The sequence below is a fragment of the Mixophyes fleayi genome, chromosome 6 (genome assembly GCF_038048845.1).
Source record: "Mixophyes fleayi isolate aMixFle1 chromosome 6, aMixFle1.hap1, whole genome shotgun sequence".
Taxonomy (NCBI): Eukaryota; Metazoa; Chordata; class Amphibia; order Anura; family Limnodynastidae; genus Mixophyes; species Mixophyes fleayi.
This window is the reverse complement of record NC_134407.1, coordinates 190552605-190575209: the sequence shown is the minus strand read 5'-3', so window position 1 is coordinate 190575209 and position 22605 is coordinate 190552605. Positions and strand designations below refer to the sequence as shown.

At 42.4% G+C, this 22605-nt stretch overlaps 1 protein-coding gene across 2 annotated transcripts in view; it reads right to left on the bottom strand.

Annotated features, from left to right (window-relative positions):
- Nucleotides 1-3414: 3414 nt before the first annotated feature.
- The window catches only part of LOC142094979 (protein-glutamine gamma-glutamyltransferase E-like), a 54596-nt gene continuing 35405 nt past the window's right edge, over nucleotides 3415-22605 (bottom strand). The window contains exons 11-14 of one of the 2 annotated variants that reach the window (XM_075177666.1): nucleotides 16978-17040; nucleotides 12214-12371; nucleotides 6421-6554; nucleotides 3415-3655 (exon numbers count right to left, since the gene is read on the bottom strand). In XM_075177666.1, coding sequence (XP_075033767.1) covers nucleotides 3508-3655; nucleotides 6421-6554; nucleotides 12214-12371; nucleotides 16978-17040 — 503 coding nt within the window. In that variant the 3' untranslated portion in view covers nucleotides 3415-3507. The remainder of the gene's footprint in view (nucleotides 3656-6420; nucleotides 6555-12213; nucleotides 12372-16977; nucleotides 17041-22605) is intronic. The other variant, XM_075177667.1, reaches the window with a different exon arrangement.

Here is a 22605-nt window from a genome sequence, read left to right as displayed (position 1 = left end):
TCCTGATTTGTAGACACATGGTTCTCTCTCAGCTGCATATGTAGTCTCTGGTACAAAACGGCAACTCAACACCAGAACTTGTAGCTTCCTGGAATAAATCCACAGAATGAACATCATCTTCCCCCCTGGAGTGGCTCCTTATATCTAGGACCAAATTTCCACAGTGCTTTCCCCTCCCTGGACGAACCCCTGACGAATGAATGAAAATGAAAGTATAAGAGAGCCGCCGGGCGCCCTGGTGACCCCGGTACAAGAGTACCCCCCGTACCCCCCTGATGGCGGCCCTGCACAGTGCCATTCTAGCAGGTACATGCAATTTTTGCTGTTACATGAAATAAATGATCTAATATGGGATGTCTTTCCATTAGCTATAGAAAAGGACTCCATCATTTTGCTTTCCCTACTGCTGCAGAACTTACAAGCTGGACACATTTTGCTATGTGGAAGCCTTCTGTTTTAGTATAACAGCATTTAGGGGGGAGTACATAAATCTCCACACTGATGGATTTTTCAAAAAGAAAGTCATACCCTATTGCTACAAAAGGATAAATGGACCTCACAAGCATCAATAAAAAATAGGTTGAAACAGCTGTATCAGAGGGACTGCAAGACTCATACCCTATTACTAAACTTTGTAAAGGGAATCTTTGTTTGCTATTTCCAGCAATGTGACCAATATTAGTTGTTGTGTTTCCAAGAAAACAGTTTGAGGTTTGGAATGCATTACAAGGAAGGAGTCATCACGTCTCCTCAACCACATTATTTTAAGACCGAGGTGTCGAATGCAATGAAGGCAAGGCTAGATGACACTACTAATTGTGATTAGTAGGGGTAATAGTAAATGTACAAAAATTATTGGGCAGACACAAAAATAGTTTTATTTAATACATTGTCATGTACATGTACAAGTCCCACAGCTCTGCTATTTGGAGAGTATAGTTACTCACTTGCAATGGTCAGCTAATTTAAGCTGGCACAGACTAATGGTCAAATGCAAAAATAGTGCTTAAGTGGTGCTTAAGTATAACTACAGAATAAGTTCTGAAAGACCTGGGACAAGACCATTTGGATGAATGAGCTATAGTAAATGAACCAATCACACCAGATTTGGGATTATTTTTGGGATTTAATATTTAATTATGTGCTTTCTCCATGGCTGCTAAGTACCAGATTTTATTGATAAGGTTCTGCTGGGAAGGGATATCTGGGTTCTTCCACTGGGATGTTATCAAACATCTGGCCGTACAGAAAATGTGCATGGCAAGTTTATCTGAGTTCTTATCCAACACCTTCAGCAGAAGTCCAAGGAGAAAGGACCAAGAGCACTAGAGAAAAATACTTTAGGGATATTAGTTTTCTTTCATGTTTGAACTCTTATTTATATTTTTTAATGCACTGCTTGGAACGCATCAGGCATTGAATAGGAGATATTTAAATACTTCAGGTTTAGATAAATTGCTCATTTCCCTATAGCCTGAGAAAGACATTGTTGTTGAAACGTGTTGGTTGGCGAGGTTGGAGGGTCACAGGATGTCTATAGTAACAGTGTACAGATGTGGAGAACCTCACTATTTGTGGTTTCTATTTTGACTTGTTTTGAAGCAATGAAGAACATTAAATTAGTTACAATTTGGTGACTTCATTAATATATATGTTTAGCAAATGTGTTTCCACATGGCAGAGGTTTCCACCCAGCTTGGCATTTTACACATGATTTGTTTACTGTGTATTTGAGCATGGGATCTTTCACCTGAAGCATGGTTTGTGGATGAAAGAGAAAATACAAAACAGACACATTTTTTGAAGTACCATATTGTTTATTTTTTTAGTAAGTTTTAACAGTTTATTTTGTAACAAAGTTTGTTTTATGAACTTACTACACTATATTTATTATTTTATACACATGTGACTGAGAAGCAAAGTGTTTGGCTCAGTATAAGAATCAACAATTCATGATGGAATAATATTGTCACAGACCTATGTACAAAATAATCGAGTTAAGCAAGGCTTATATTTTGTATTTGTTTGAAAGATGAAATAATTTGCCAATTGTCCAGGATTTAATAATATGTCCTGGAAATGTCCCTATTTTTCTGCTTGTTTAACTCAATTCTTACCATGAATTACTTATTCTCTGGACTTTCATAGCTATTGAATAGGAGTAGTTACAATATAAAAAAATATAGGAGTGTTCTAAGCTCTTCAGTGACAGTATTATACTTTGATGCAATGGCTCAGCAGCTAAGTGTTCCTGGAAGCAATCTTAAAATGTTGGCAACTATATACTTGCATATGATTGGCACTGTGTCATGAAACACTAGAAGCTTTTGCAAATAACCTTTTGTTCCTCTACTCAATGCTAGAATTTCACTGGATATATAAGTTATACAAAGGCTTAATCTCTTCCATTTTCTTTGCATATACTATAACTGACTTTATGCAAAACCTGCCAGCAAAGGAGAAGGATGAGGATGGGATGTATGTAATATTTCATATACTGCTGAATGAAAATATTGGATTAGTGTTGACAGATCACCTGTAAAGTGTGTCTACAAAAAAAGTGGAAGATAGTTTTTTGAAAATGCAGGATAAAAATTCACAAGGAAGCTAATGGGACTGCAGACTACTATTTCAGGAATACTGCTTCAGCAAACAAACTGGCTGGCTCCATTGTCTGTAGTCTAGTGTTATATATATTTAGCTTACTTAACAGTGATTTTTAATTATTTGGGAACAATTGAGTAATGAAACAAGATTGGTTATCAACAAACAGAAAAGAAGAGGGCCCAGCTTCCTAGTTTACAGTCTATAGGCTTGTTAACACTTGTGGGTAGATTTATCAACATTGCCAAAAAGGAAAAGTGAAGTTGTTGTCCATAGCAACCAATCAGATTCTAGCTATCATTTATCTAGTACATTCTAGAAAATGTTAGCTAGAATCTGATTGGAAGCTAGGTGCTACCTCCACTTTTCCCAGGTTTCATAAATCTATTCCTAGGAGTCCTTACTGATTTGAATATGCTTTGCGCGTGATCGGGAGAATAAATGTAATACACATAGGGAATTCAGGTTACTGTACTTTGCTCATTTAAATATAAAAAGTGCTGTATGTGATGAATAATAATGTACCTCTCATAGATTTGTCATAGAGATTGGCCATTAGCATGAACATGTTTTGGGAATATTATAAATTAAATATGTTGGAGACCTGATGCCTCCATACTCTTTTAAATAAATAATGCATCTTATTTAGATATTGGAAATCAATGGACTGAATCCAGATGAACTATTATCAGAGGCACAAGAAACAAATTGGTTTATAGCAGGAAGGGACACTAAAAGAGACCTTAACCTTTATAAAAGGCAAGAAAACACTCTTGCTGTTAACATTTATATGTGACCCACTTCGACATGTTTGAACTTATAGACATATTTTTATTTTCATCTTAATGGCTATGTGCCTACTGTATAAACCTATTGCAGTGCAGTATCTAACGGTAAGTACAATTATTCAGCCACATTCATAGTTACAAATGCCTTGATATCGCTAAACTTGTCACACGTGAAGTTTATTAACAATTTCCTTTCTCCGGTCACACGAGGAACAATGTCCAAAGTAACATTCATCGTCTTGGCAGGTTCCAGAGTGCCAAAACTGCGGGAATAGATAAACAATATTATACAACAATCATTTACATCATCTTTATTTTCTAAGGTTTAGTTAAATTTGAAGTGGGCTTCCTGTGATTTTGAATAATATAAAATTCAGTGTTTCAGGGACATGCTATTTGATGCTATAGTGGGGCCACTATACATATATCAGAATACGATACCTTAAATATTATATTACATCTGCACTCCATTAGAGCAATTTCCCATGCACACCATAATATCATCCATGTAAAACCACTGTGATTACCAGTCACTGTGTCACAACTGCTCTCTATGGGCCTGATTTATTCAGGAAAGTAAGGCAAAAAAATGAGTATGTTTCCTCCTGGACAAAACCATGTTACAATGCAAGGGTTGCAATTTAATTTATTATTTTAAACATAAGTTAAATACTGGCTGTTTTTTCATGTACCACACAAATACTTTATAGCTTTATTTTTACACTGAACTTTAAAGTTTATCTATAATATGCTCTACCCCAACTGCCATCATATTTTAAATTTGCCTCCCTCTCTAATACAACATGGTTTTGCCCAGGTGCAAAGTTACTAATTTTTTTGCTTTACTTTCCTTAATGAATCAGGCCCTATGTGTGCTTAAACTAAGCTCACTGCTCTGAAAATGATAGTGGTTTTAGTAGCACAGACAGATAATGTTTGATAGGAATTTGGTGATGGTGATGGTGACTGCAAGTGGAGCTGGAATAAATGATTGTTTCATAATGGCAGATGTGTGTAATTCAAATGAAATCCCTATGGTTCAAACAAGGAAATAACCCCCCCCCTCCCCCATCTTTTGCATCAACCCCTGTGGCAAACAAACATTTTCCATTGCTAACAGTTGAGGCAACATCTGATACAATGCTACTGAAACCTTCCCGTTCCTCCACTGCACAGAAACGAATCTATTCACTCTGTACACGTGGGGACATTTGCCTTTATCACACGTGCATTCTCAATTGAGATTTGGGACCTGGTTGTATACGTAAGGTAATTACAGTGAAGGACCATAACATGCAGGCCACTATTTGCCTACTTTCAGTGGATAAAAAAAAGTGTATCCCATGGTCCAAAAAGCATAGTTAATAAAATAAAAGGTGAACCTCAAACTGTCTGCATACTATATAAAGAATTATCGGGTGTAGTACGAGTTAATGATAATTTAAACACCGACAGTGTGTACACCTACATAATTAATATGATAGTGATGAAAGCGACATGTAAAAAACAACTACTTACCTGTAAACAGACACACTGGAAATCTGATGTGAGAAGAGGGCGACACTTCCAAATGACGTAACTTGCAAGCGCGACTTGGATTTTTTTTTTTTATTTAAAGAAGCAAAGCACGAACCCCTAACCCTAACTCTAACCCTAACCCTAACCCCTAACGTAAAGGTAATACATAAATGGGTCCGTGCATTTCCGCTTTAAAATTCAAAATGTCCAAATCGCGCTTGCAAGTGACGTAATTTGGAATTTCGCCCTCTCCTTATATTGGATTTCCAGTGTGTCTGTTTACAGGTGTAACACCCCCCTAGTGGTGTTTTAGTTAAACCTTTACCTCAGTGAATAGAGGAGGGGTCACCTAGAGGGTAAGATAGAAGTTTCTGAAAAGTTACATAAACTGGTTACCATGGTGATAACCCAGCCCAGCCTGTGAGACTAAGTGAGAGGAAGGAGGGGCTGTCATTAAGGGGGGATAGGAACTGAGAAGGGAGACACAAGAGGAGAGTTGTAGCTGGGGACCTGGGGTGGAAGCTCCCAGGCTCCCCCAGCATTGCCTGGAAGTCTGAGCATGGTGACTGAGCCAGGGCAAGGAATGTGTGCACTGGATGAGGGGGAGAACTCCATGCCACTATAGAGAACCCAAGAGAGAGGGGGACACTTTGCATGGAAGAGGCCCTGGAGTGAGGGCTGCTACAAGAGGCCTGGTAGCTGTAGTGTCAGATCCTGAGGCTGAGAGTACACAGAGCGACGTGTCAGAGCACAGGAGACATCATCCCCGCAGAGGAGGGGTGAGCTGCAGTTGAGAGGTACACAGAGTGTGTCAGAGCTGCATGGAGGAGAGGCTGCCTGCCTATTAGCATCCATGCATGTGCCCCTGCAGAAAGGGTATCTGCAGTGAGTATGGAGTGTAAGAGAGACCAATGATTTATGTTACATAACATCTGGATAACATTAAGAACTGTGCAGGAGGAGTAATGAGATATATTTGCAACCATATTCGTATTGCTCATTAAGAACTGTGCTGGAGAGAGTAAGGAGCTGTACATATATTTCTTTATTGCTGCAACCATTATGATTATCGTGCTGGAGGAAGAGTGTAAATAAAGAGTTGAGTTTGTTATAGAGATGGTCTGGCGCCCAAATTATTGTGACTTCTATTACACTGCACCAAAGTGACATTACCTGTGTCCCACTAACTACAGAGAAACACCTGCATGTGCAGGGACCCCCTGATCATTTACACCCATGCCCATCAGCTAGCCAGGGCTTGAGAAGGAGGTGCACTGTGTACCCTTTGCACATCACACTACACACAGTGACAGGGGGTTACACAGGTAAATAGTCATTTTTTACATGTCGCTTTCTTCACTACTTTATTAATTATATAGGTGTAAACACTGTCTGTGTTTACATCACCATTAATACGATTACCACCGGAATTATCAGAGCCAGATAAGTCAAAACATTTAAATTCCATTGTCTCATGCTTGAACCATTTCATCATTAGCATTATATTCACCTTTTCTTTACTTCATCGTTTGTTAAACCGCTGCCCTCTGCTGTCAGCACACAATCTTTCACAGCGGTAGGCAGAGGATTAGTAAATTTGACTTCTATAGTCACTGGTTTGCCCAACACAGGTGGTCCAAGAACCTGAAAGAAGAAAACACATAAATAATCTCTAAATATTATTGCTAAATATAAATCACATGAAACCCCAAATAGATGTTTGATATTTAATTAAAAATATTAGTTTGGTGTGGCTTTTTGTTCAATCATGGGCCAAACCCTGAAAGTGGAAGACTATATTACTCTGTTATCTTTTGATTGTCTTTAAATTCTTGTGCTGTACACATGATGTGCCTGATTTCTTAGGGAAAGTAAGGCAAAAAAATTAGTACGTTTTCTCCTGAACTAAACCATGTTACAATGCAAGGAGTGTATATTAGTTTATTACTTTGCACATAAGTTAAATAATGGTTGCTTTTTCATGTAGCACACAAATACTTGATAGCTTTATTTTTACATTGATTTTTAAAGTTGATCTAGGACATGCCCTACCCCAACTATAAATCTGCCATCACATTTTAAATTTACCTCCACCTCCAATGAAACATGGTTTTGCCATGAGACAAAGTTACTCATTTTTTTTTATTTTTTTTCCTGGATGAATCATACCCAATGTATTTATGTATAGCTGTGTGTTCTAATCTGCAGATGAGTGTCCAATACCAATCAATAGCACAGGTCATAAGAGCTTAATCATGTTGGAATCTCACTTTATGGTTAAAACAATATCCACCAATAATATCCAACAAAAGACCCCTTACATTCTTTGTAGTTATGTGATATCTCAGGACATCTCAACGGGGTGACAAGTGGCTAAGTAACTGGGCCAAGATTGAATAAAGGGACATAAGGACACAGAAAAATGTCATGTTTTGTTAATTATCATACTCACAGGATTCACGACTTATATGCAAATTAATGGGAAATTATGACCTGTTATGTGGAGGTGGTATCATCTGTGTAGAACATTCAGGTAAGTTAGGCCAGTATGAATCCCTGACTGAGTGGGGTTGTAGGCACCTGAAGCTTTGTTAAAATGTCCCATAAAGCTAAATGATTTGTACTTTTATGGGAGTCAATTACATATTGAGAATTCTTGCTCTCCCAGCAGGCAGCAATCTGATCATTCATGGCTGAAGCATGTTTCTGTTGTTTAAACCTTTATATTTTACAATAAACTATTGCATTATTATTATTATTATTATTATTATTATAAATTTGTATTTATAAGGCGCCACTAGGTGTCCATAGCGCCGTACAGGGACAAACGAAATTACAATACGAGGTGAGACAGCACAGTACAGTAAACAATAAGCACAATAACTCAGTGAGCTCAAAGCACAGCTAGAGGGGCGGAGGAGGGGAGAGGGGAAGGTCCCGCATACGTCGGAGCCCAAGAGGGAGGGCCCGGATGACAGGGAAATCCCCAGAGGGGAGAGGAGGGAGCAAGAGGGGACGGGGGGAAGAGGGTCCTCGAGGAGGAGGGCTAGGTAGCTGGAGAGCAGAGTTAAAAGGGGTGAAGACAGGAGGAGAGATGACCCTGCTCGAAGGAGCGTACAATCTAAGGGGTGGGATAGACAGATAGAGAGACACGGGGGAGGGAGGGAGAGAAGGTGGAATGGAGGATAAGGATAATGGAAGGGGGATGAAGGGGAAGAGGCAGAAGATAAGGTAGGAAGTTAAGTGGGAGACTGGAAGGCTTTAAGAAAAAGGTGGGTTTTTAGAGCCCGTTTGAAACTGGACAGATTAGGGGAAGTTCTGATAGAGGGAGGGAGCTTGTTCCAGTGGAGCGGGGCAGCGCGGGCGAAGTCTTGGATTCGCGCATTGGAGGAGGTGATCAGGGGGGAAGAGAGGCGACGGTCATTGGCAGATCGGAGAGGGCGGGATGGAGTATAAATAGAGAGGAGGGAGGAGATGTATGGTGCAGGGGAGTTGGCGATGGCCTTGCATGTAAGAGTGAGAAGCTTGAAGAGGGTTCTGTAGGGGAAGGGGAGCCAATGAAGGGATAGGTAGAGGGGGGAGACAGACGAGGAGTGACGAGAAAGGAAGTTAAGCCTAGCGGCTGCGTTAAGTACAGATCGAAGGGGAGCGAGATGAGAGTGGGGGAGGCCAATAAGGAGGAGGTTGCAGTAGTCCAAGCGGGAGATGATCAGAGAGTGAATAAGACATTTGGTGGCATCTTGGGAGAGGAAGGGCCAGAGGCGAGCGATGTTACACAGCTGGAAGCGGCAGGATTTAGCGAGAGAGAGAATGTGGGGGCCAAAGGAGAGAGAGGAGTCGAGGATGACACCGAGGCAGCAAAGTTGGGGAAAGGGGAGATAGAGGTATTGTCGACAGTGATAGAGAGGTCAGAAGGGGGTGAGGTGTGAGAGGGAGAAAAGACTATGAGTTCTGTTTTGGCGAGGTTAAGTTTGAGGAATCGAGAGGACATCCAGGAGGAGATGGCAGAGAGGCAGGTGGACACCCTAGAGAGGAGGGAGGGAGAGAGATCAGGAGAGGAGAGGTAAAGTTGAGTGTCATCAGCGTAGAGTTGGTAGTTGAGGCCGTAGGAGCTGATGAGTTCACCCAGGGAAGAAGTGTATAGAGAAAAGAGCAAGGGGCCCAGGACAGAGCCCTGAGGGACCCCGACTGGAGGAGTGGATGGGGGGAGAGAGATCCAGAGGTGGTGACAGAGAAGGATCGGTCAGCAAGGTAAGAGGTGAACCAGGACAAGACTGGGCCAGAGAGGCCAAAGGACTGGAGGGTTTGGAGGAGGAGGGGGTGGTCGATGGTGTCGAAGGCAGCAGAGAGATCAAGGAGGATGAGAAGGGAGAAGTGGCCCCTGGCTTTAGCAGAGAGGAGATCGTTGGTGACTTTAGCCAGGCCCATTTCAGTGGAGTGAAGGGGGCGGAAACCAGACTGGAGAGGATCAAGGAGGGAGTGTTCAGAAAGGTAGAAGGAGACATGGCTGCAGACGAGCCTCTCGAGAATTTTAAAGGGGAGAAGTGATATGGGGCGATAGTTAGAGGGAGAAGTGGGGTCAAGATAAGGTTTCTTAAGGATGGGGGATACGAGAGCATGTTTGAAGGAGGAGGGGAAGATGCCGGTGGAGAGGGAAAGATTAAAGAGGTGAGCGAGGTGGGAGCAGGTGGTGGGTGAAAGGGAGCGAAGAAGGTGGGAGGGGATGGAATCCAGGGGACAGGTGGAGGGGGGGAGGATGAAATGAGAGAGTGGACTTCCTCGCCCGTGGTGAGGCGGAAGGAGTGGAGGGGAAGGTGGCTAGGGGGGGGGGAGTACGGAAGAGTGGGGGGGTGGATGAGAGAGAGGAGGAGCCAGGAGAGTGCTGATGGTGGCAAAGAGGCGGCGGGGGTTAGAGGATTGGTAAGAGATGAGGATTTAAAGAAAGATTGTTTAGCGAGAGAGATGGCAGAGCTGTAGGATGAAAGGATGAATTTAAAGTGGAGGAAGTCAACCAGGGAGCGGGATTTTCTCCAGTGGCGTTCAGCGGTACGGGAGCATTTTTGGAGGAAGCGGGTAGATTTGGAGTGCCAGGGTTGGGGTTTGGAACAGCGAGGGTGGACGGAGTGGGTAGGGGCGACTGCATCCAGAGCAGAGGTGAGGGTGTGATTGTAGAGGGAGACCGCCTGGTTGGGGCAGGCCAAGGAGGAAATGGGAGAAGGGAGGGTATCAAGAGAGGAGGACAGAGAGGCCGGGTTAAGAGCATCAAGGTTGCGTATGGACAGAGTAGGTTTGGGCAGGGGGAGGGGAGCAGGAGAAGAGGAGAGAGAGAAGGAGAGGAGATGGTGATCGGATAGAGGAAAGGGAGAGATGGAGAAGTCAGAGAGTCTACAGAGGTAGAAGAAGACAAGATCAAGGGAGTGACCAATGCAGTGGGTAGAGGAGGAGGTCCATTGGGTAAGACCAAGGGAGGAAGAAAGGGTGAGCAGTTTGCTGGAAGCAGGGTCAGTGGGATTGTCCATAGGGAAGTTAAAGTCGCCAAGGATGATGGAGGGGAGGTCAGAGGAGAGGTGGTGAGGAAGCCAGGCGGCAAAGTTGTCGAGGAAGAGGGAGGTGGGGCCGGGGGCACGGTAGATGACAGTGACACGGAGATGGATGGGGTAGAAGAGGCGGATGGAGTGGGCTTTAAATGAGGAGAAGGAGAGGGAGGGTTCAGGGGGAATGACACGAAAAGTACATATGGAGGATAGAAGGAAGCCCACTCCCCCGCCTGGGCGGGCACCAGGTCTGGCGGAGTGGGTGAAGGAGAGGCCACTATAGGAGAGGGCAGCGGGGGAGGCGGTGTCAGAATCGGAGAGCCATGTTTCAGTAATGGCAAGAAGGTTAAGGGAGTTGGATAACAAAAGGTCGTGGATAGCAAAATCATCAAGGCCATGCTGATCAGCAAAAATCATGTCCATTATAGGCAAGGCGAGCCTGCTTTTGGTGAGGTCATGCCACTTTTTGGTGCTGCAAATCCAAACTGTACCTGAGACTTCTGGACATTGATAAAGGCATATAAAATAACTCAATCTGTGTTGCATATTGATCTTTTCTGTAAAACATTTGTATTTTTCTTGTAAGAGCTTTTAAAGTATGTTAAACTGGAAACTTATTGTTATCATTTGTAGACTTCCCGAAGGTGGAGATGGAAGCACAGAAAGAGCAGTTGTATTTGTAGGAAACAAGCAAGAAAAAACTGTGTCATGAAGGCCCGTGGAGTGAAAGGTGTACCGGATAAGAGGGCGATCAACAGTGTGGAAAGCAGCAAAGAGGCCCATTTGTATGGAGATGTGACCATTCGACTTGGTTGTAAGTAGATCATAGATTACTTTTGTGAGTCTTAGTGGGATGTGGGGGTCGGAACCTGATTGCAGAGTGTTGATGAGGGAGTGAGAGGACAGGAAGCAAGATAGTCGGTTATGCACAATTTGCTCAATTAGTTTGGAGGCAAAGTGGAGGACAGAAATGGTGCTATAGGTGGAGGGAGAGGCTTGGAGAAGAGATGATTTCATTTGGATTGGGGAGGCAAGTGCATGTTTAAGAGATACGTAAACTCTGGAGGCCCTTTTCTGCTCTACTGAATAGGCATTTGAGATTCCAGTTCCACTGCTATTACAAAAAAAGTAAAAAATATTTTAGATTAAAAAACAAACAATCCCCTCAGCTTTTATATATATATATATATATATATATATATATATATATATATATATATATATATATATATATATAAAGATATATAGTGTTAGATATGTTATATTATATCTACTTTCACCCTGTCACCATAAAATAGCATTTATTTTCTGGGGCAGAGCAATAAGTCTATTTGTTTCAAAGACATCCAAATGAAAATAATAAAATATTTAATCAAGAAATTAATTATTTTAGTGACATCTTCTGTGATGGTATTAACAGAATAGTCATTATGGTAGTATTTGATAAATAGGCTCCCCCATAGCAAATCATGAGTAAGCTTCATCAGCGAGAGACAGCAATGCTTAATGCTGGTGGGTTTATTGCCATCAGTAACATTTTCATAAGTAGGAAGAAGTGAACATAACCCTATCACTCAACACATGTTTTGCCACAAATAGGGCTTTCACCTTACATAAGTTATCCCCTTATTGCTTTTTGCAGTACACAAAATGTTTTAAAGCCATAGCTGTTAATCTGCCATTTTAAAGGATTAATATCAGAACAATTAAAGAACTTCAACCAAGCTGACCCATGTTAAGTCCTACAGATATAATGGAAAGGACATAACCTTTGTTATGAGTGGTGGGTTCTCCAAAGTGATGTTTGCTTCCACAAATAAATCGCCCCAGTCTTCAACCTGACATACAGCAGTCATTTGGATCATCTTATCGGTAGTCAATGCCTTCTCATATTGAGCATACGTAATATTTAGTGGGATCTCTTTCACTGTAAAGGCAAAATGATAAAATAAAAGTCCACTATTTGTGAACTATTTTGTCATCCTATATGTTTGTCATAATCTTAACAGTAAGGTGTCAAATAAAGAAAAAAAAATATTTTTATCTTATTGGGATAAAATATACATTTTAATTCATAACTTGTTAAAAGCAGTGGTCAGCATCATATTAGTCATAATGCTTTTGTCACACATCGGTCCCCTGTTATCTCCACTCGAGGATCGGCGCACCTGTCCTCATCCTGATTTTCCCCTTTGTACATGCTGTTCTGTCAGCAGCAGTCTGCGCCTGTGCAACTGCCTCACCTGTGTTATCTTGGCCTATCTGGTCATTGGTCAATACTCCTTTATAAGGCTTCTCCCCTGATCTTTCAATGATGGTTCTTCGAGTCTTCACCTGGCCTGAAGCAGCTCCCTTCTCTTCGTTGTGATCACGCTTGCTTTCTATCATGCATGCACCGCTGACCTCCGCTGATCCGTTCCACCTCCAAGTGGTAATAGCTGTGGTTCACCGTCTGCTGCATATCCTGAATACCGCTGATCTCTGCTACCTGTTCCACCCGTTAGTGGTAAACGCTGTGATCAACGCCCGCTACCTATCCTGCATGCACCGCTGACCTCCGCTGATCCATTCCACTCCCATCGTCTGCTGCATATTCTATATTCCGCTGACCTCTGTCTAGCTACCCCTCCGTGGATAGCCCTATCCTGGATCATCATCTGCTGCATATTCTATATTCCGCTGACCTCTGTCTAGCTACCCCTCCGTGGATAGCCCTATCCTGGATCATCGCCCCCTGCTCTTCAGTGTCAACTAGAGACATATGTGCCCTACCCTTCGTTGGGCCTCATTTCTCTGTCTCAGTTGATCCCTCAAGTTACATCTCTGTTCTGTCTCACTGGGAACTTCCCTAGAGGGCCGTGACCTGCAGGGTGGAAGCCGCTAAATCCAAATCTCCTTGCGGGGATCCCTGGTGAATACCTTCCGCTCTGTTAGACTCCGCACCTCGGGGCGAAGTCTAGCCAACACCAACTAAGACAGCAGGATCTCACTCATCCTTCGTGGACATCCTGACAGCTTTGCCATTTTTACAGTTTTCATTATACACATGTATTAAATTGCATTAAGTGACATACCTCTTGGCAGCCATATCCTTCTAATCTATTTGACCACAGATGATGAAAAATTGTTATACTAAAAGCATAACATTTTTATATTGGCTGCATGAACTTCAAGTCTCCCAGAAATGTGTTCATACATATACATATTTGTTTGGTAGCAGGTGAAATCTCTCTGCAGTTTGTTTACTGTTGACAACTGCAATATCCCTTATTATTTCATGGCTGTCAAGTCAAAAATGTTAACGCTGGCACTAGACAACTCTTGATATACTCAATGGCACCAGAGATCTTGGCTTTGCATTGTTTCCACCAGAAACCTTGAATACGCATTATAAAGTCACTTTAGATTTGGTGACTAGTAAAAATAGTGGTAACTAGTATCCACTATTTTTCTATGTCACAGAAATGAGATTTGTACTATATGTTGCTTTCTGAGATACTTTATTTTGTATAGTGATCACTAGAATGCTCTCTATTGTAGATCCATTACCAGGCTGTTAACAGTATTGTTTGTTGGTCAATAAGATGTTCTGTGTTGTGTGCTGGTCACCAGAATGTTTTTCGTGTTGTAAATGTGTCAAATCTGTATAATGCTCTCTGTGTTGTGTGCAGGTCACTGTAATGCTTTCTGTATCAATTGCATAACAAAGGACCGCTGGGCTTAGGTACAATACTTTAGTTAGGGCCTTTTAACACCTTGCAATTTAAAATACATTTACATTAAAGCAGAGATTGATGTAATGTGATTCTTCATCCATTGTTGAACTGTAAATCCCAGTTTGTTCTATCAGGACACCCTGGGACCTGGTGTTGCACTGAACCAGGGGATACACATGTTGTCTAAGATGGCATACAATACATAATACACCCACATAATATTCAGATAACACAAATTGCATGCATTACATTTAATATACATAGATAAATTAAAATAATTAACTGGCTGCACAGAACTAATGCATTAAGCACAAATACATATGTTAACATTATAGAAACACATTCATATATATTTAGGCACACTACACAATATACACACAACCATACACAGATAACACATGTCATAAACAGTTTACATACACACACAAACATTTATGCATATTACCTAGACACACACATAACCACACACTATTAACATTGTAATTGCACTCTGTAGCCACATTCTGCAATACTGCAGCTTGTAATAGGCAAACTGGTCTGTGGGCCGAAAAGATCATGCCAGGTAATAATTCTGATTTAAATTGGTAATACCATCATTGGGCATGGATGAAAATGCACTTGAAAGATGACCATAATCAGTGTCGGTGGTTATCTTCTGAACATACTAACAAGTTACAGTGGAGTAAGCAGTAGTCCAGATGCTCAGCCAAAGTGCCAAAATAAACCAGATCTTGTCTTATTTGGCCACTGACACATGTGGCCAAATTAAATGATAATCTTTTTGCTCAACCCTGCGGTCAGGCAGAGACATCGGGCTGTTTGTGGCTAACATTACACTTACCGGATTCTTTTTCTGTCTTCTTCTCCAACCAGGTTGGGATAAGGAGACTCTGTCAGCTTATAGATCCAGTGTCACTCTCAGGAACATGGCCAGATGAGGTGTTGGGGCAGAGCAAGGGTGTGCACGTATGATAATGATAATAATCAACTAATGTAATTTATCATCTTCCCCCCTCTAGACACTCCTTCCCTCCCACCCTCTTCATCACTATTGGTTCTACCATCATCTTCTTTTCACCCCAAGTTGTATGCTTGTGGGTCACCCTTGACTCCTCCCTCTCCTTCACCCCTCACATTCAATCCCTCGCCCAATCCTGCCGCTTCCATCTCTGCAACATAGCCCAGATCAGGCCCTTCCTCTCCTTCGAGGCTACCAATCCTCATCCACTCACTGATCATTTCCCGCCTTCATTATTGCAACCTCCTCCTCACTGGCCTCCCCCTTACCATCTTGCTCCTCTTCAGTCAATACTTAATGCTGCAGCTTGACTTATCCGCCGGTCCTCATCTGCCTCCTCTCTCTGTCAAGCCCTACAATGGCTCCCCCTCTGCTATAGAATCCTCTTCAAACTCCTCAACCTTACCTATAAAGCCCTCTCTAACTCTACTGCTCCATATCTCTCCAACCTCATCTCCACTCATACTCCTTCTCGCCCACTGTGGTCTTCCAACGACTGCCGCCTCGCCTCACATCTGGTCACTACCTCTCATTACCGCTCAAGACTTCTCACGTGCTGCCCCCCTTCTCTGAATTGATCTCCCCACATTTTATCTGGCTGTCACCTAGTCTGTTTGACTTTAAATGCTGCCTCAAAACCCATCTGTTCAGGATAGCCTACCCTTCCTCCGCCTAACCCTGCCCTCTTACAGTCCTCTTACTTCTCTACTCTGTCTTCTTACATCTCTCTTCTCTATCTTTGTATACTAACCTCTCTATACCCACTCCTACTCCTCCTGTGCTTCCTTCTCCTCAGTGTTCTTGTTCCTCACCCAATCTTGCACTCTGTGTGTCCTGACAGTCTCCCCCCACCTTTAGATCGTAAGCTGTCTTGAGCAGTGCCCTCTTTCCTCGTGTCCTCCTGTTTAACTTTGCCTTTAGCCCCCCACCTGTTCTCTTCATTTTGTCATTTGACTCCTGCCCCCATCTTTCCTCTTCTCCAGTGCCTCCTCTTCTCTATCTGATTATACATTTTGAACTTTGCCTTTAATGCACTTTGTTTCTATATTAACCTGCATGCCATGTATTGTTACCCTGTACTATTATCCCTTGCCCTATGTACGACGCTGCGGAACCTTTGTGGTGCCTCATAAATAATAGATAATAATAATAATAAAGTAGTTTAAAAAAAAAAAAAACAGTTAGTTAAATATCAGAGTCTCTACAATCTGCATCATTACACCCAAGACTTGGGTATTGGAATCAGGAATTGGCACAGACTTGGAGTCTGTTTCCTATTTGCAATAAATGTATTACGACAGGTGAATATATCTGATTTTTACTTGCCCCTCTCTTACATCCCTCGGGGTCTCTTCGTGTGAGACTCCGCAAGGACATGAACAGTAATTGACTTCCCTCCAAGGTGATTCTGAAAAAATTGATTACACACTTATGATTCAATGGTTGATTTGATTGTTTCCATTAACCACGGTTGGTCAGCTGAACATTTAAAGTCCGTGTATTATTTTAGTTTATGATACTGTAGTATTTTAGCATATTATACTGTAGTATTTTCATACATGATAGTACTATTGAGCTAATGGTGTCATGTGTGCACTTGCATGGCTTTACAAAAAAAAGCAAGTACTGTAGTACTTTGTCCTTTTTATAATGAGGCAAGTCCTAGCTGCGGTTTCGCTTTATATGTATTATATTAACGATTTGCATGCTCGGTTTTGACACTTATTTTCTTCCTCTATAATTTGTTGTGTAATAACACAAGTACTAACTTATTTAGTAACAATAAAAAAAATACTTACCAAATGTTTTTTTCTTTTTACTCTGAATGCAGGACATACAAGCGGGTAATCCCCGCCCCCCACCTATAGTAGGACAAGTAGATTATTAGTTGCCAAACAAGCCCCATATTGGCTAATTTACCCTTTGTGTTCCATTATGCTGCTTTTAACCGCTTCATTTATGTGGATTGCTTAAAAACAAATTTTGTAAAAAATTATCTGTGCCGCCTTCTGTCTAAAGGAAATTAAAATTTCCGTAAATATTACATTTTATGATCCCTTAATGTTCTCAGTCAACATTTACAAGTGGAGTATAGTAAATAATGTTGGGCGTTTCTTTTTTCATTGTATAGTGTGCAATCAAGTTTGCAGGTCTGCAACTTGCATTACAAACATTATAAATATGTACTGTCCTTCGACGTCACCAGATCTAAATCCAATCAAGCATTTATAGGATATTCTGAAAGAAAGCAAACATAGGGTTAAATACAATTTTTGTTTTAAAGACACCCCAAAACCCCTCTTTCACCACTTTATTAAGCAGCAAAATATTTTCCTGATGTAGTCCAAGTGGGATTCTTCATCCATGATGTAATCCAATAGAACTAAAATGTACAAAAATCCAAAACCTTAATACCCGATAAGTGCTCCTGACTGAGCCGTGACTCAAAAGGACATTGTCCTCTATTGATTGGGAGGGTCAATATGTGCTCAGCCATCAAAGTGACTTGCATGGAAAAATGCTTCACTGACAATTACCTTGTCAGGGGTGCTGGGGAAAAAACGGATGCTATTCGCAAACTGTTTCTCAGTATAACAAGTGGTTCCAAAACTGTGGGTTTCCTGTTATAGTGAGACCAGTCAACATTGTCCTAGCCTGGTGCCTGGTGTGGGTTACCACTCCATGCTAGTCCCCCTGCTTTCATGGGAACAAGCCCCAAGCTGTACCGCTTGTGTCGGTTTTGAATGGAGGATGGGGGAAAGGCACTTTTAAAAAAAATTATGTTTCTTTTTACACTGTTAAGATATGTTGTCATCATCCTCAACATGTATCTTTACCCCTCTCACTGTTACATGCAACAGATAAGCCTCCTAACTGTAATTAGGGTGCATCTCTAGGGAGAATCCTTCACTTGCATGTAAAGTCATGGTCAAAAGTTTTGAGAATAACACAAATTTTGCTGCTTCAGTGTTTTTAGACCTTTTTGTCAGATGTTGCTATAATATACTGAAGTAAAATTACAAGCATTTCATAAGTGTCATGGACTTTTATTGACAAATACATTAAGTTTATGCAAAGAGTCAATATTTGCAGTGTTGACCCTTCTATTTGAAGACCTCGGCAAATCACCCTGGCATGCTGTCAACCAACTTCTGGGCCACATACTGACTGATGGCCTCCCATTCTTGCCTAATCAATGCTTGGAGTTTTTCAGAATTTGTGGTTTTTGTTTGTCCACCGCCTCTTGAGGTTTGACCACAAGTTCTCAATGGGATTAAGGTCTGGGGAGTTTCCTGGCCATGGACCCAGATTTTCAATGTTTTGATCACCGAGCCACTTAATTATCACTATTGCATTATGGCAAGTGTGCTCCATCATGCTAGAAAAGGCATTGTTCGTCACCAAACTTTTCTTGGATGGTTGGGAAAAGTTGCTATTGGAGGATGTTTTGGTATCATTCTTTATTCATGGCTGTGTTCTTAGGCAAAATTGTGAGTGAGCCCACTCCCTTGGCTGAGAAACAACCCCACACATGAATGGTCTCAGCATGCTATACTGTTGGCATGACACAGGACTGATGGTAGCGCTCACCTTTTTCTTCTCCAGACAATTGTTTTTCTAGATGCCCCAAACAATCTGAAAGTGGATTCATCTGAAAAAATAACTTTACCCCAGTCCTCAGCAGTCCAATCCCTGTACCTTTTGCACAATATCAGTCTGTCCCTGATGTTTTTCCTGGAGAGGAGTGGCTTCTTTGCTGGCCTTCTTGACAACAGGCCATCCTCCAAAAGTCTTTGTCTCACTGTGCGTGCAGATGCACTCACACTTGCCTGCTTGCTCTCGTGAGCAAGCTCTGCACTGGTGGTGCCCCAATCTTGCAACTGAATCAATTTTAAGAGACGGTCCTGGTGCTTGCTGGACGTTCTTGGGTGCCCGAAGCCTTCTTCACAACTATTGAACCTCTCTCCTTGAAGTTCTTGATGATCCGATTAAATGGTTGATTTAGGAGCAATCTTACTAGCAGCAATATACTTCCCTGTGAAGCCTTTTTTGTGTGCAAAGCAATGATGACTGCACATGTTTCCTTGCAGGTAACCATGGTTAACAGAGGAAGAACAATGATTTCAAGCACCACCCTCATTTTAAAGCTTCCAGCCTTTTATTGTAACTCAATCAGCATGACAGAGTGATTTCCAGCCTTGTCCTTGTCAACACTCTTACCTGTGTTAAGGAGAGAATCACTGACCTGATGTCAGCTGGTCCTTTTGTGGCAGTGCTGAAACGCAGTGGAAATATTGTTTTGTGGGATAAAGTTCATTGTCATGGCAAAGAGGGACTTTGAAATTAATTGCAATTCATCTGATCACTCTTCATGACATTCTGGAGTATATGCAAATTAGCATCACAAAAACTGAGGCAGCAGACTAATAATATTTGTGTCATTCTCAAAACTTTTGGCCATAACTGTATATGCACTTAATGCACTGAACTTACATATGAATGCCCCGATCCACATCTCCAGACTTCAGTGTAACACACATATAAGTGTTGATTCATGCACATTGAGTCAAAGAACATGTTTAAGTGGAGCTAATAGTTTTGTTTACTAGTAACTTAATTCTTCTTAAATATGCCCACACAAAGTTTCTCCCTGTACATGGTCTGAAGAAAGTAAAGAAAGTACTGTGCATCCGCAACATGTGTATGTATGTATATATCCACACGTATATGTATACATATACGTGTATATATATATATATATATATATATATATATTTATATATATAATTTCAGCCCACTTTGATATTTGTCTTAGAGATTTATGATTATTAATGTGTGTTACGTCTCACTGGAGACAACTACCAACCGGTATTGGCACTGGCCTTCCCAGGGCGCGGAGTCTAACGGACATCCCGGTCTACTCCAAGAAGCGGCACAAGGCGGGATGGTTTTAGCTGCTGGAGGCCCGCAGGTCACGGCCCCTGGGTTAGCCCACCGGCGTGGTAGAGAGATAGTAGTAGGGTGAACGGTTCTGGGAACACAGTAAAAGGCCTCGTCTAGCTGGATATTAAACAGCTTAACTGTAGAAGTAGGGAGCCAGACGTACCTTGCTGTCTAGTAGAGAGGCACGAGGAGACAAACACGAGAGGAGTCAGGAACTGTAGCCAGTTCAGTAACAGAAGGTTAGCCTGTGCATGTTGCCAGGAATTCAGCAGATGCAGGGTTAATCAGACAAGCCGGGTCGGTACACAGAAAGTCAGCCAGTTCGTGTTGCCAGGGATTCAGCAGATGCAGGGTTAATCAGACAAGCCGGGTCGGTACACAGAAAGTCAGCCAGTGCGTTTTGCCAGGGCTTCAGCAGATGCAGGGTTAATCAGACAAGCCGGGTCGGTACACAGAAAGTCAGCCAGTGCGTGTTGCCAGGGATTCAGCAGATGCAGGGTTAATCAGACAAGCCGGGTCGGTACACAGAAAGTCAGCCAGTGCGTTTTGCCAGGGCTTCAGCAGATGCAGGGTTAATCAGACAAGCCGGGTCGGTACACAGAAAGTCAGCCAGTGCGTGTTGCCAGGGATTCAGCAGATGCAGGGTTAATCAGAGAAGCCGGGTTGGTACACAGAAAGTCAACCAGTTTTCACAGGGAGAAGTGCACAGGGAAAGCACAGGGATCAGGAGCAGCCAGACACTAAGTACACTTGTTGCTCTGACACAGGAGAGTGTCAGAGTGAAGACTAAATAGTGGGGAAGTTTGAATTCCCTGCCTGTCAGGTCACGTGATCAGACAGACCTAACAGTACCCCCTTCCTCAGGGGTGGCCTCTGGACGCCCTATAGGGTTTAGAAGGAAATTTAGCATGAAAGTCCTTTAAAAGTCTAGGTGCATGAAGGTCCCTAGAAGGAATCCAAGAGCGCTTGTATAGAACCTCTAGAATCTCTTTGATTTCAAATTTTTGATTCTGCGTGGAGAGGGCAGTGGGAGGTCTCCTAGTAGAAGAAAGCTTGTTAATGACAAGGGGTTTCAGAAGGGAAACATGAAACACATCTGGAATCTTCAAGGTGGGAGGAAGACTCAATCTAAAAGCCACCGGGTTTATGAAATTTTAAAAGGTCCAATGAAGCAAGGAGCAAAACTTTCTAGAAGGCATCAGTAAACAGAGGTTCCAGGTGGACGACCAAACCTTGTCGCCGGGTTAGAAAATGGGTGTAGGTCTTCTCCTTTTGTCAAAAGATTTTTTACTAGTGGCGGAAGTTTGGAACAATCTACGTTTGACTGAGTCCCACCGAGAGGAATAATCTTGAAGAAGGGAGTCAATTGCAGCAACTCCAGAGGGAGGAAGATCATGAAAAGGAGGGATTTTGGGATGGAATCCTTGGAGGGAAAAGAAAGGGGACATCCCCGTGGACTCATGAGCGTGATTATTATGGGCGAACTCTGCCCAAGGTAACAGATCAACCCGGTCATCATGTTTGGCAGAGATATAGCAGCTCAGGAACTTTTCAAGCTCTTGGTTCGTTCTTTCGTGAGGCCATTGGATTGGGGATGATATGCAGAGGAGAAGTTCAGTTTGATCCCACAGACTCGAGAAAATGCCCTCCAAAATTTTGCCACATATTGAGTTCCACGATCGGAAACAATCACATCAGGGCAACCATGAAGACGGAGGTCCTCTCTTACAAAAATTCGTGCCAAGGCAGGAGCAGGAGGTAGGCCCTTAAAGAGCACAAAATGAGCAGCTCGAGAGAGATCGTCAGTGATGACCCAAACTACGGAGAAACTTTTGGAACAGGGAGGTCTGTAATAAAATCCATGGAAAGATGACTCCAAGGACGGTCCGAGATGGTAAGCGGATGTAATAACCCATAAGGAGCCTGTCGAGGAACTTTATTCTGAGCACAGGTGGGACATGCTGCCAAGAAGTCTTGTATATCCGACAGTATAGATGGCCACCAGTAGTTGCGTGACACAAATTCCTTGGTCATCCGGATACCTGCATGACCAGCAAATCGGGAAGGATGGGCCCATTTTAGAAGCTTAGAACGTAGCTGGGGAGGGACCAAGGTCTTCCCCCGGGGAACAAGGTGAGTAGGGGTGGTAGCCACGATACATTTCGGATCCAGAACAAGTCTAGAAGAATCTTCCACAGCATCAGTAGAGTCGACAGAACGGGACAGAGCGTCAGCTTTTTTGTTCTTGGAACCTGGCCTGAACGTGATAATCATGTTGAAACGAGAAAAAAACAATGACCACCTGGCCTGACAGGGGTTGAGACAAGATGCTGTTTGAAGGTAAAGGATCCGTGTTTATGATTATGGGAAATATAGCTCCCTCCAAGTGATGCCTCCACTCCTCCAGAGCTAACTTAATGTCAAGAAGCTCCTTATCCCCAATGCCATAATTCTTCTCAGAGGCAGAGAATTTCAGGGGAAAA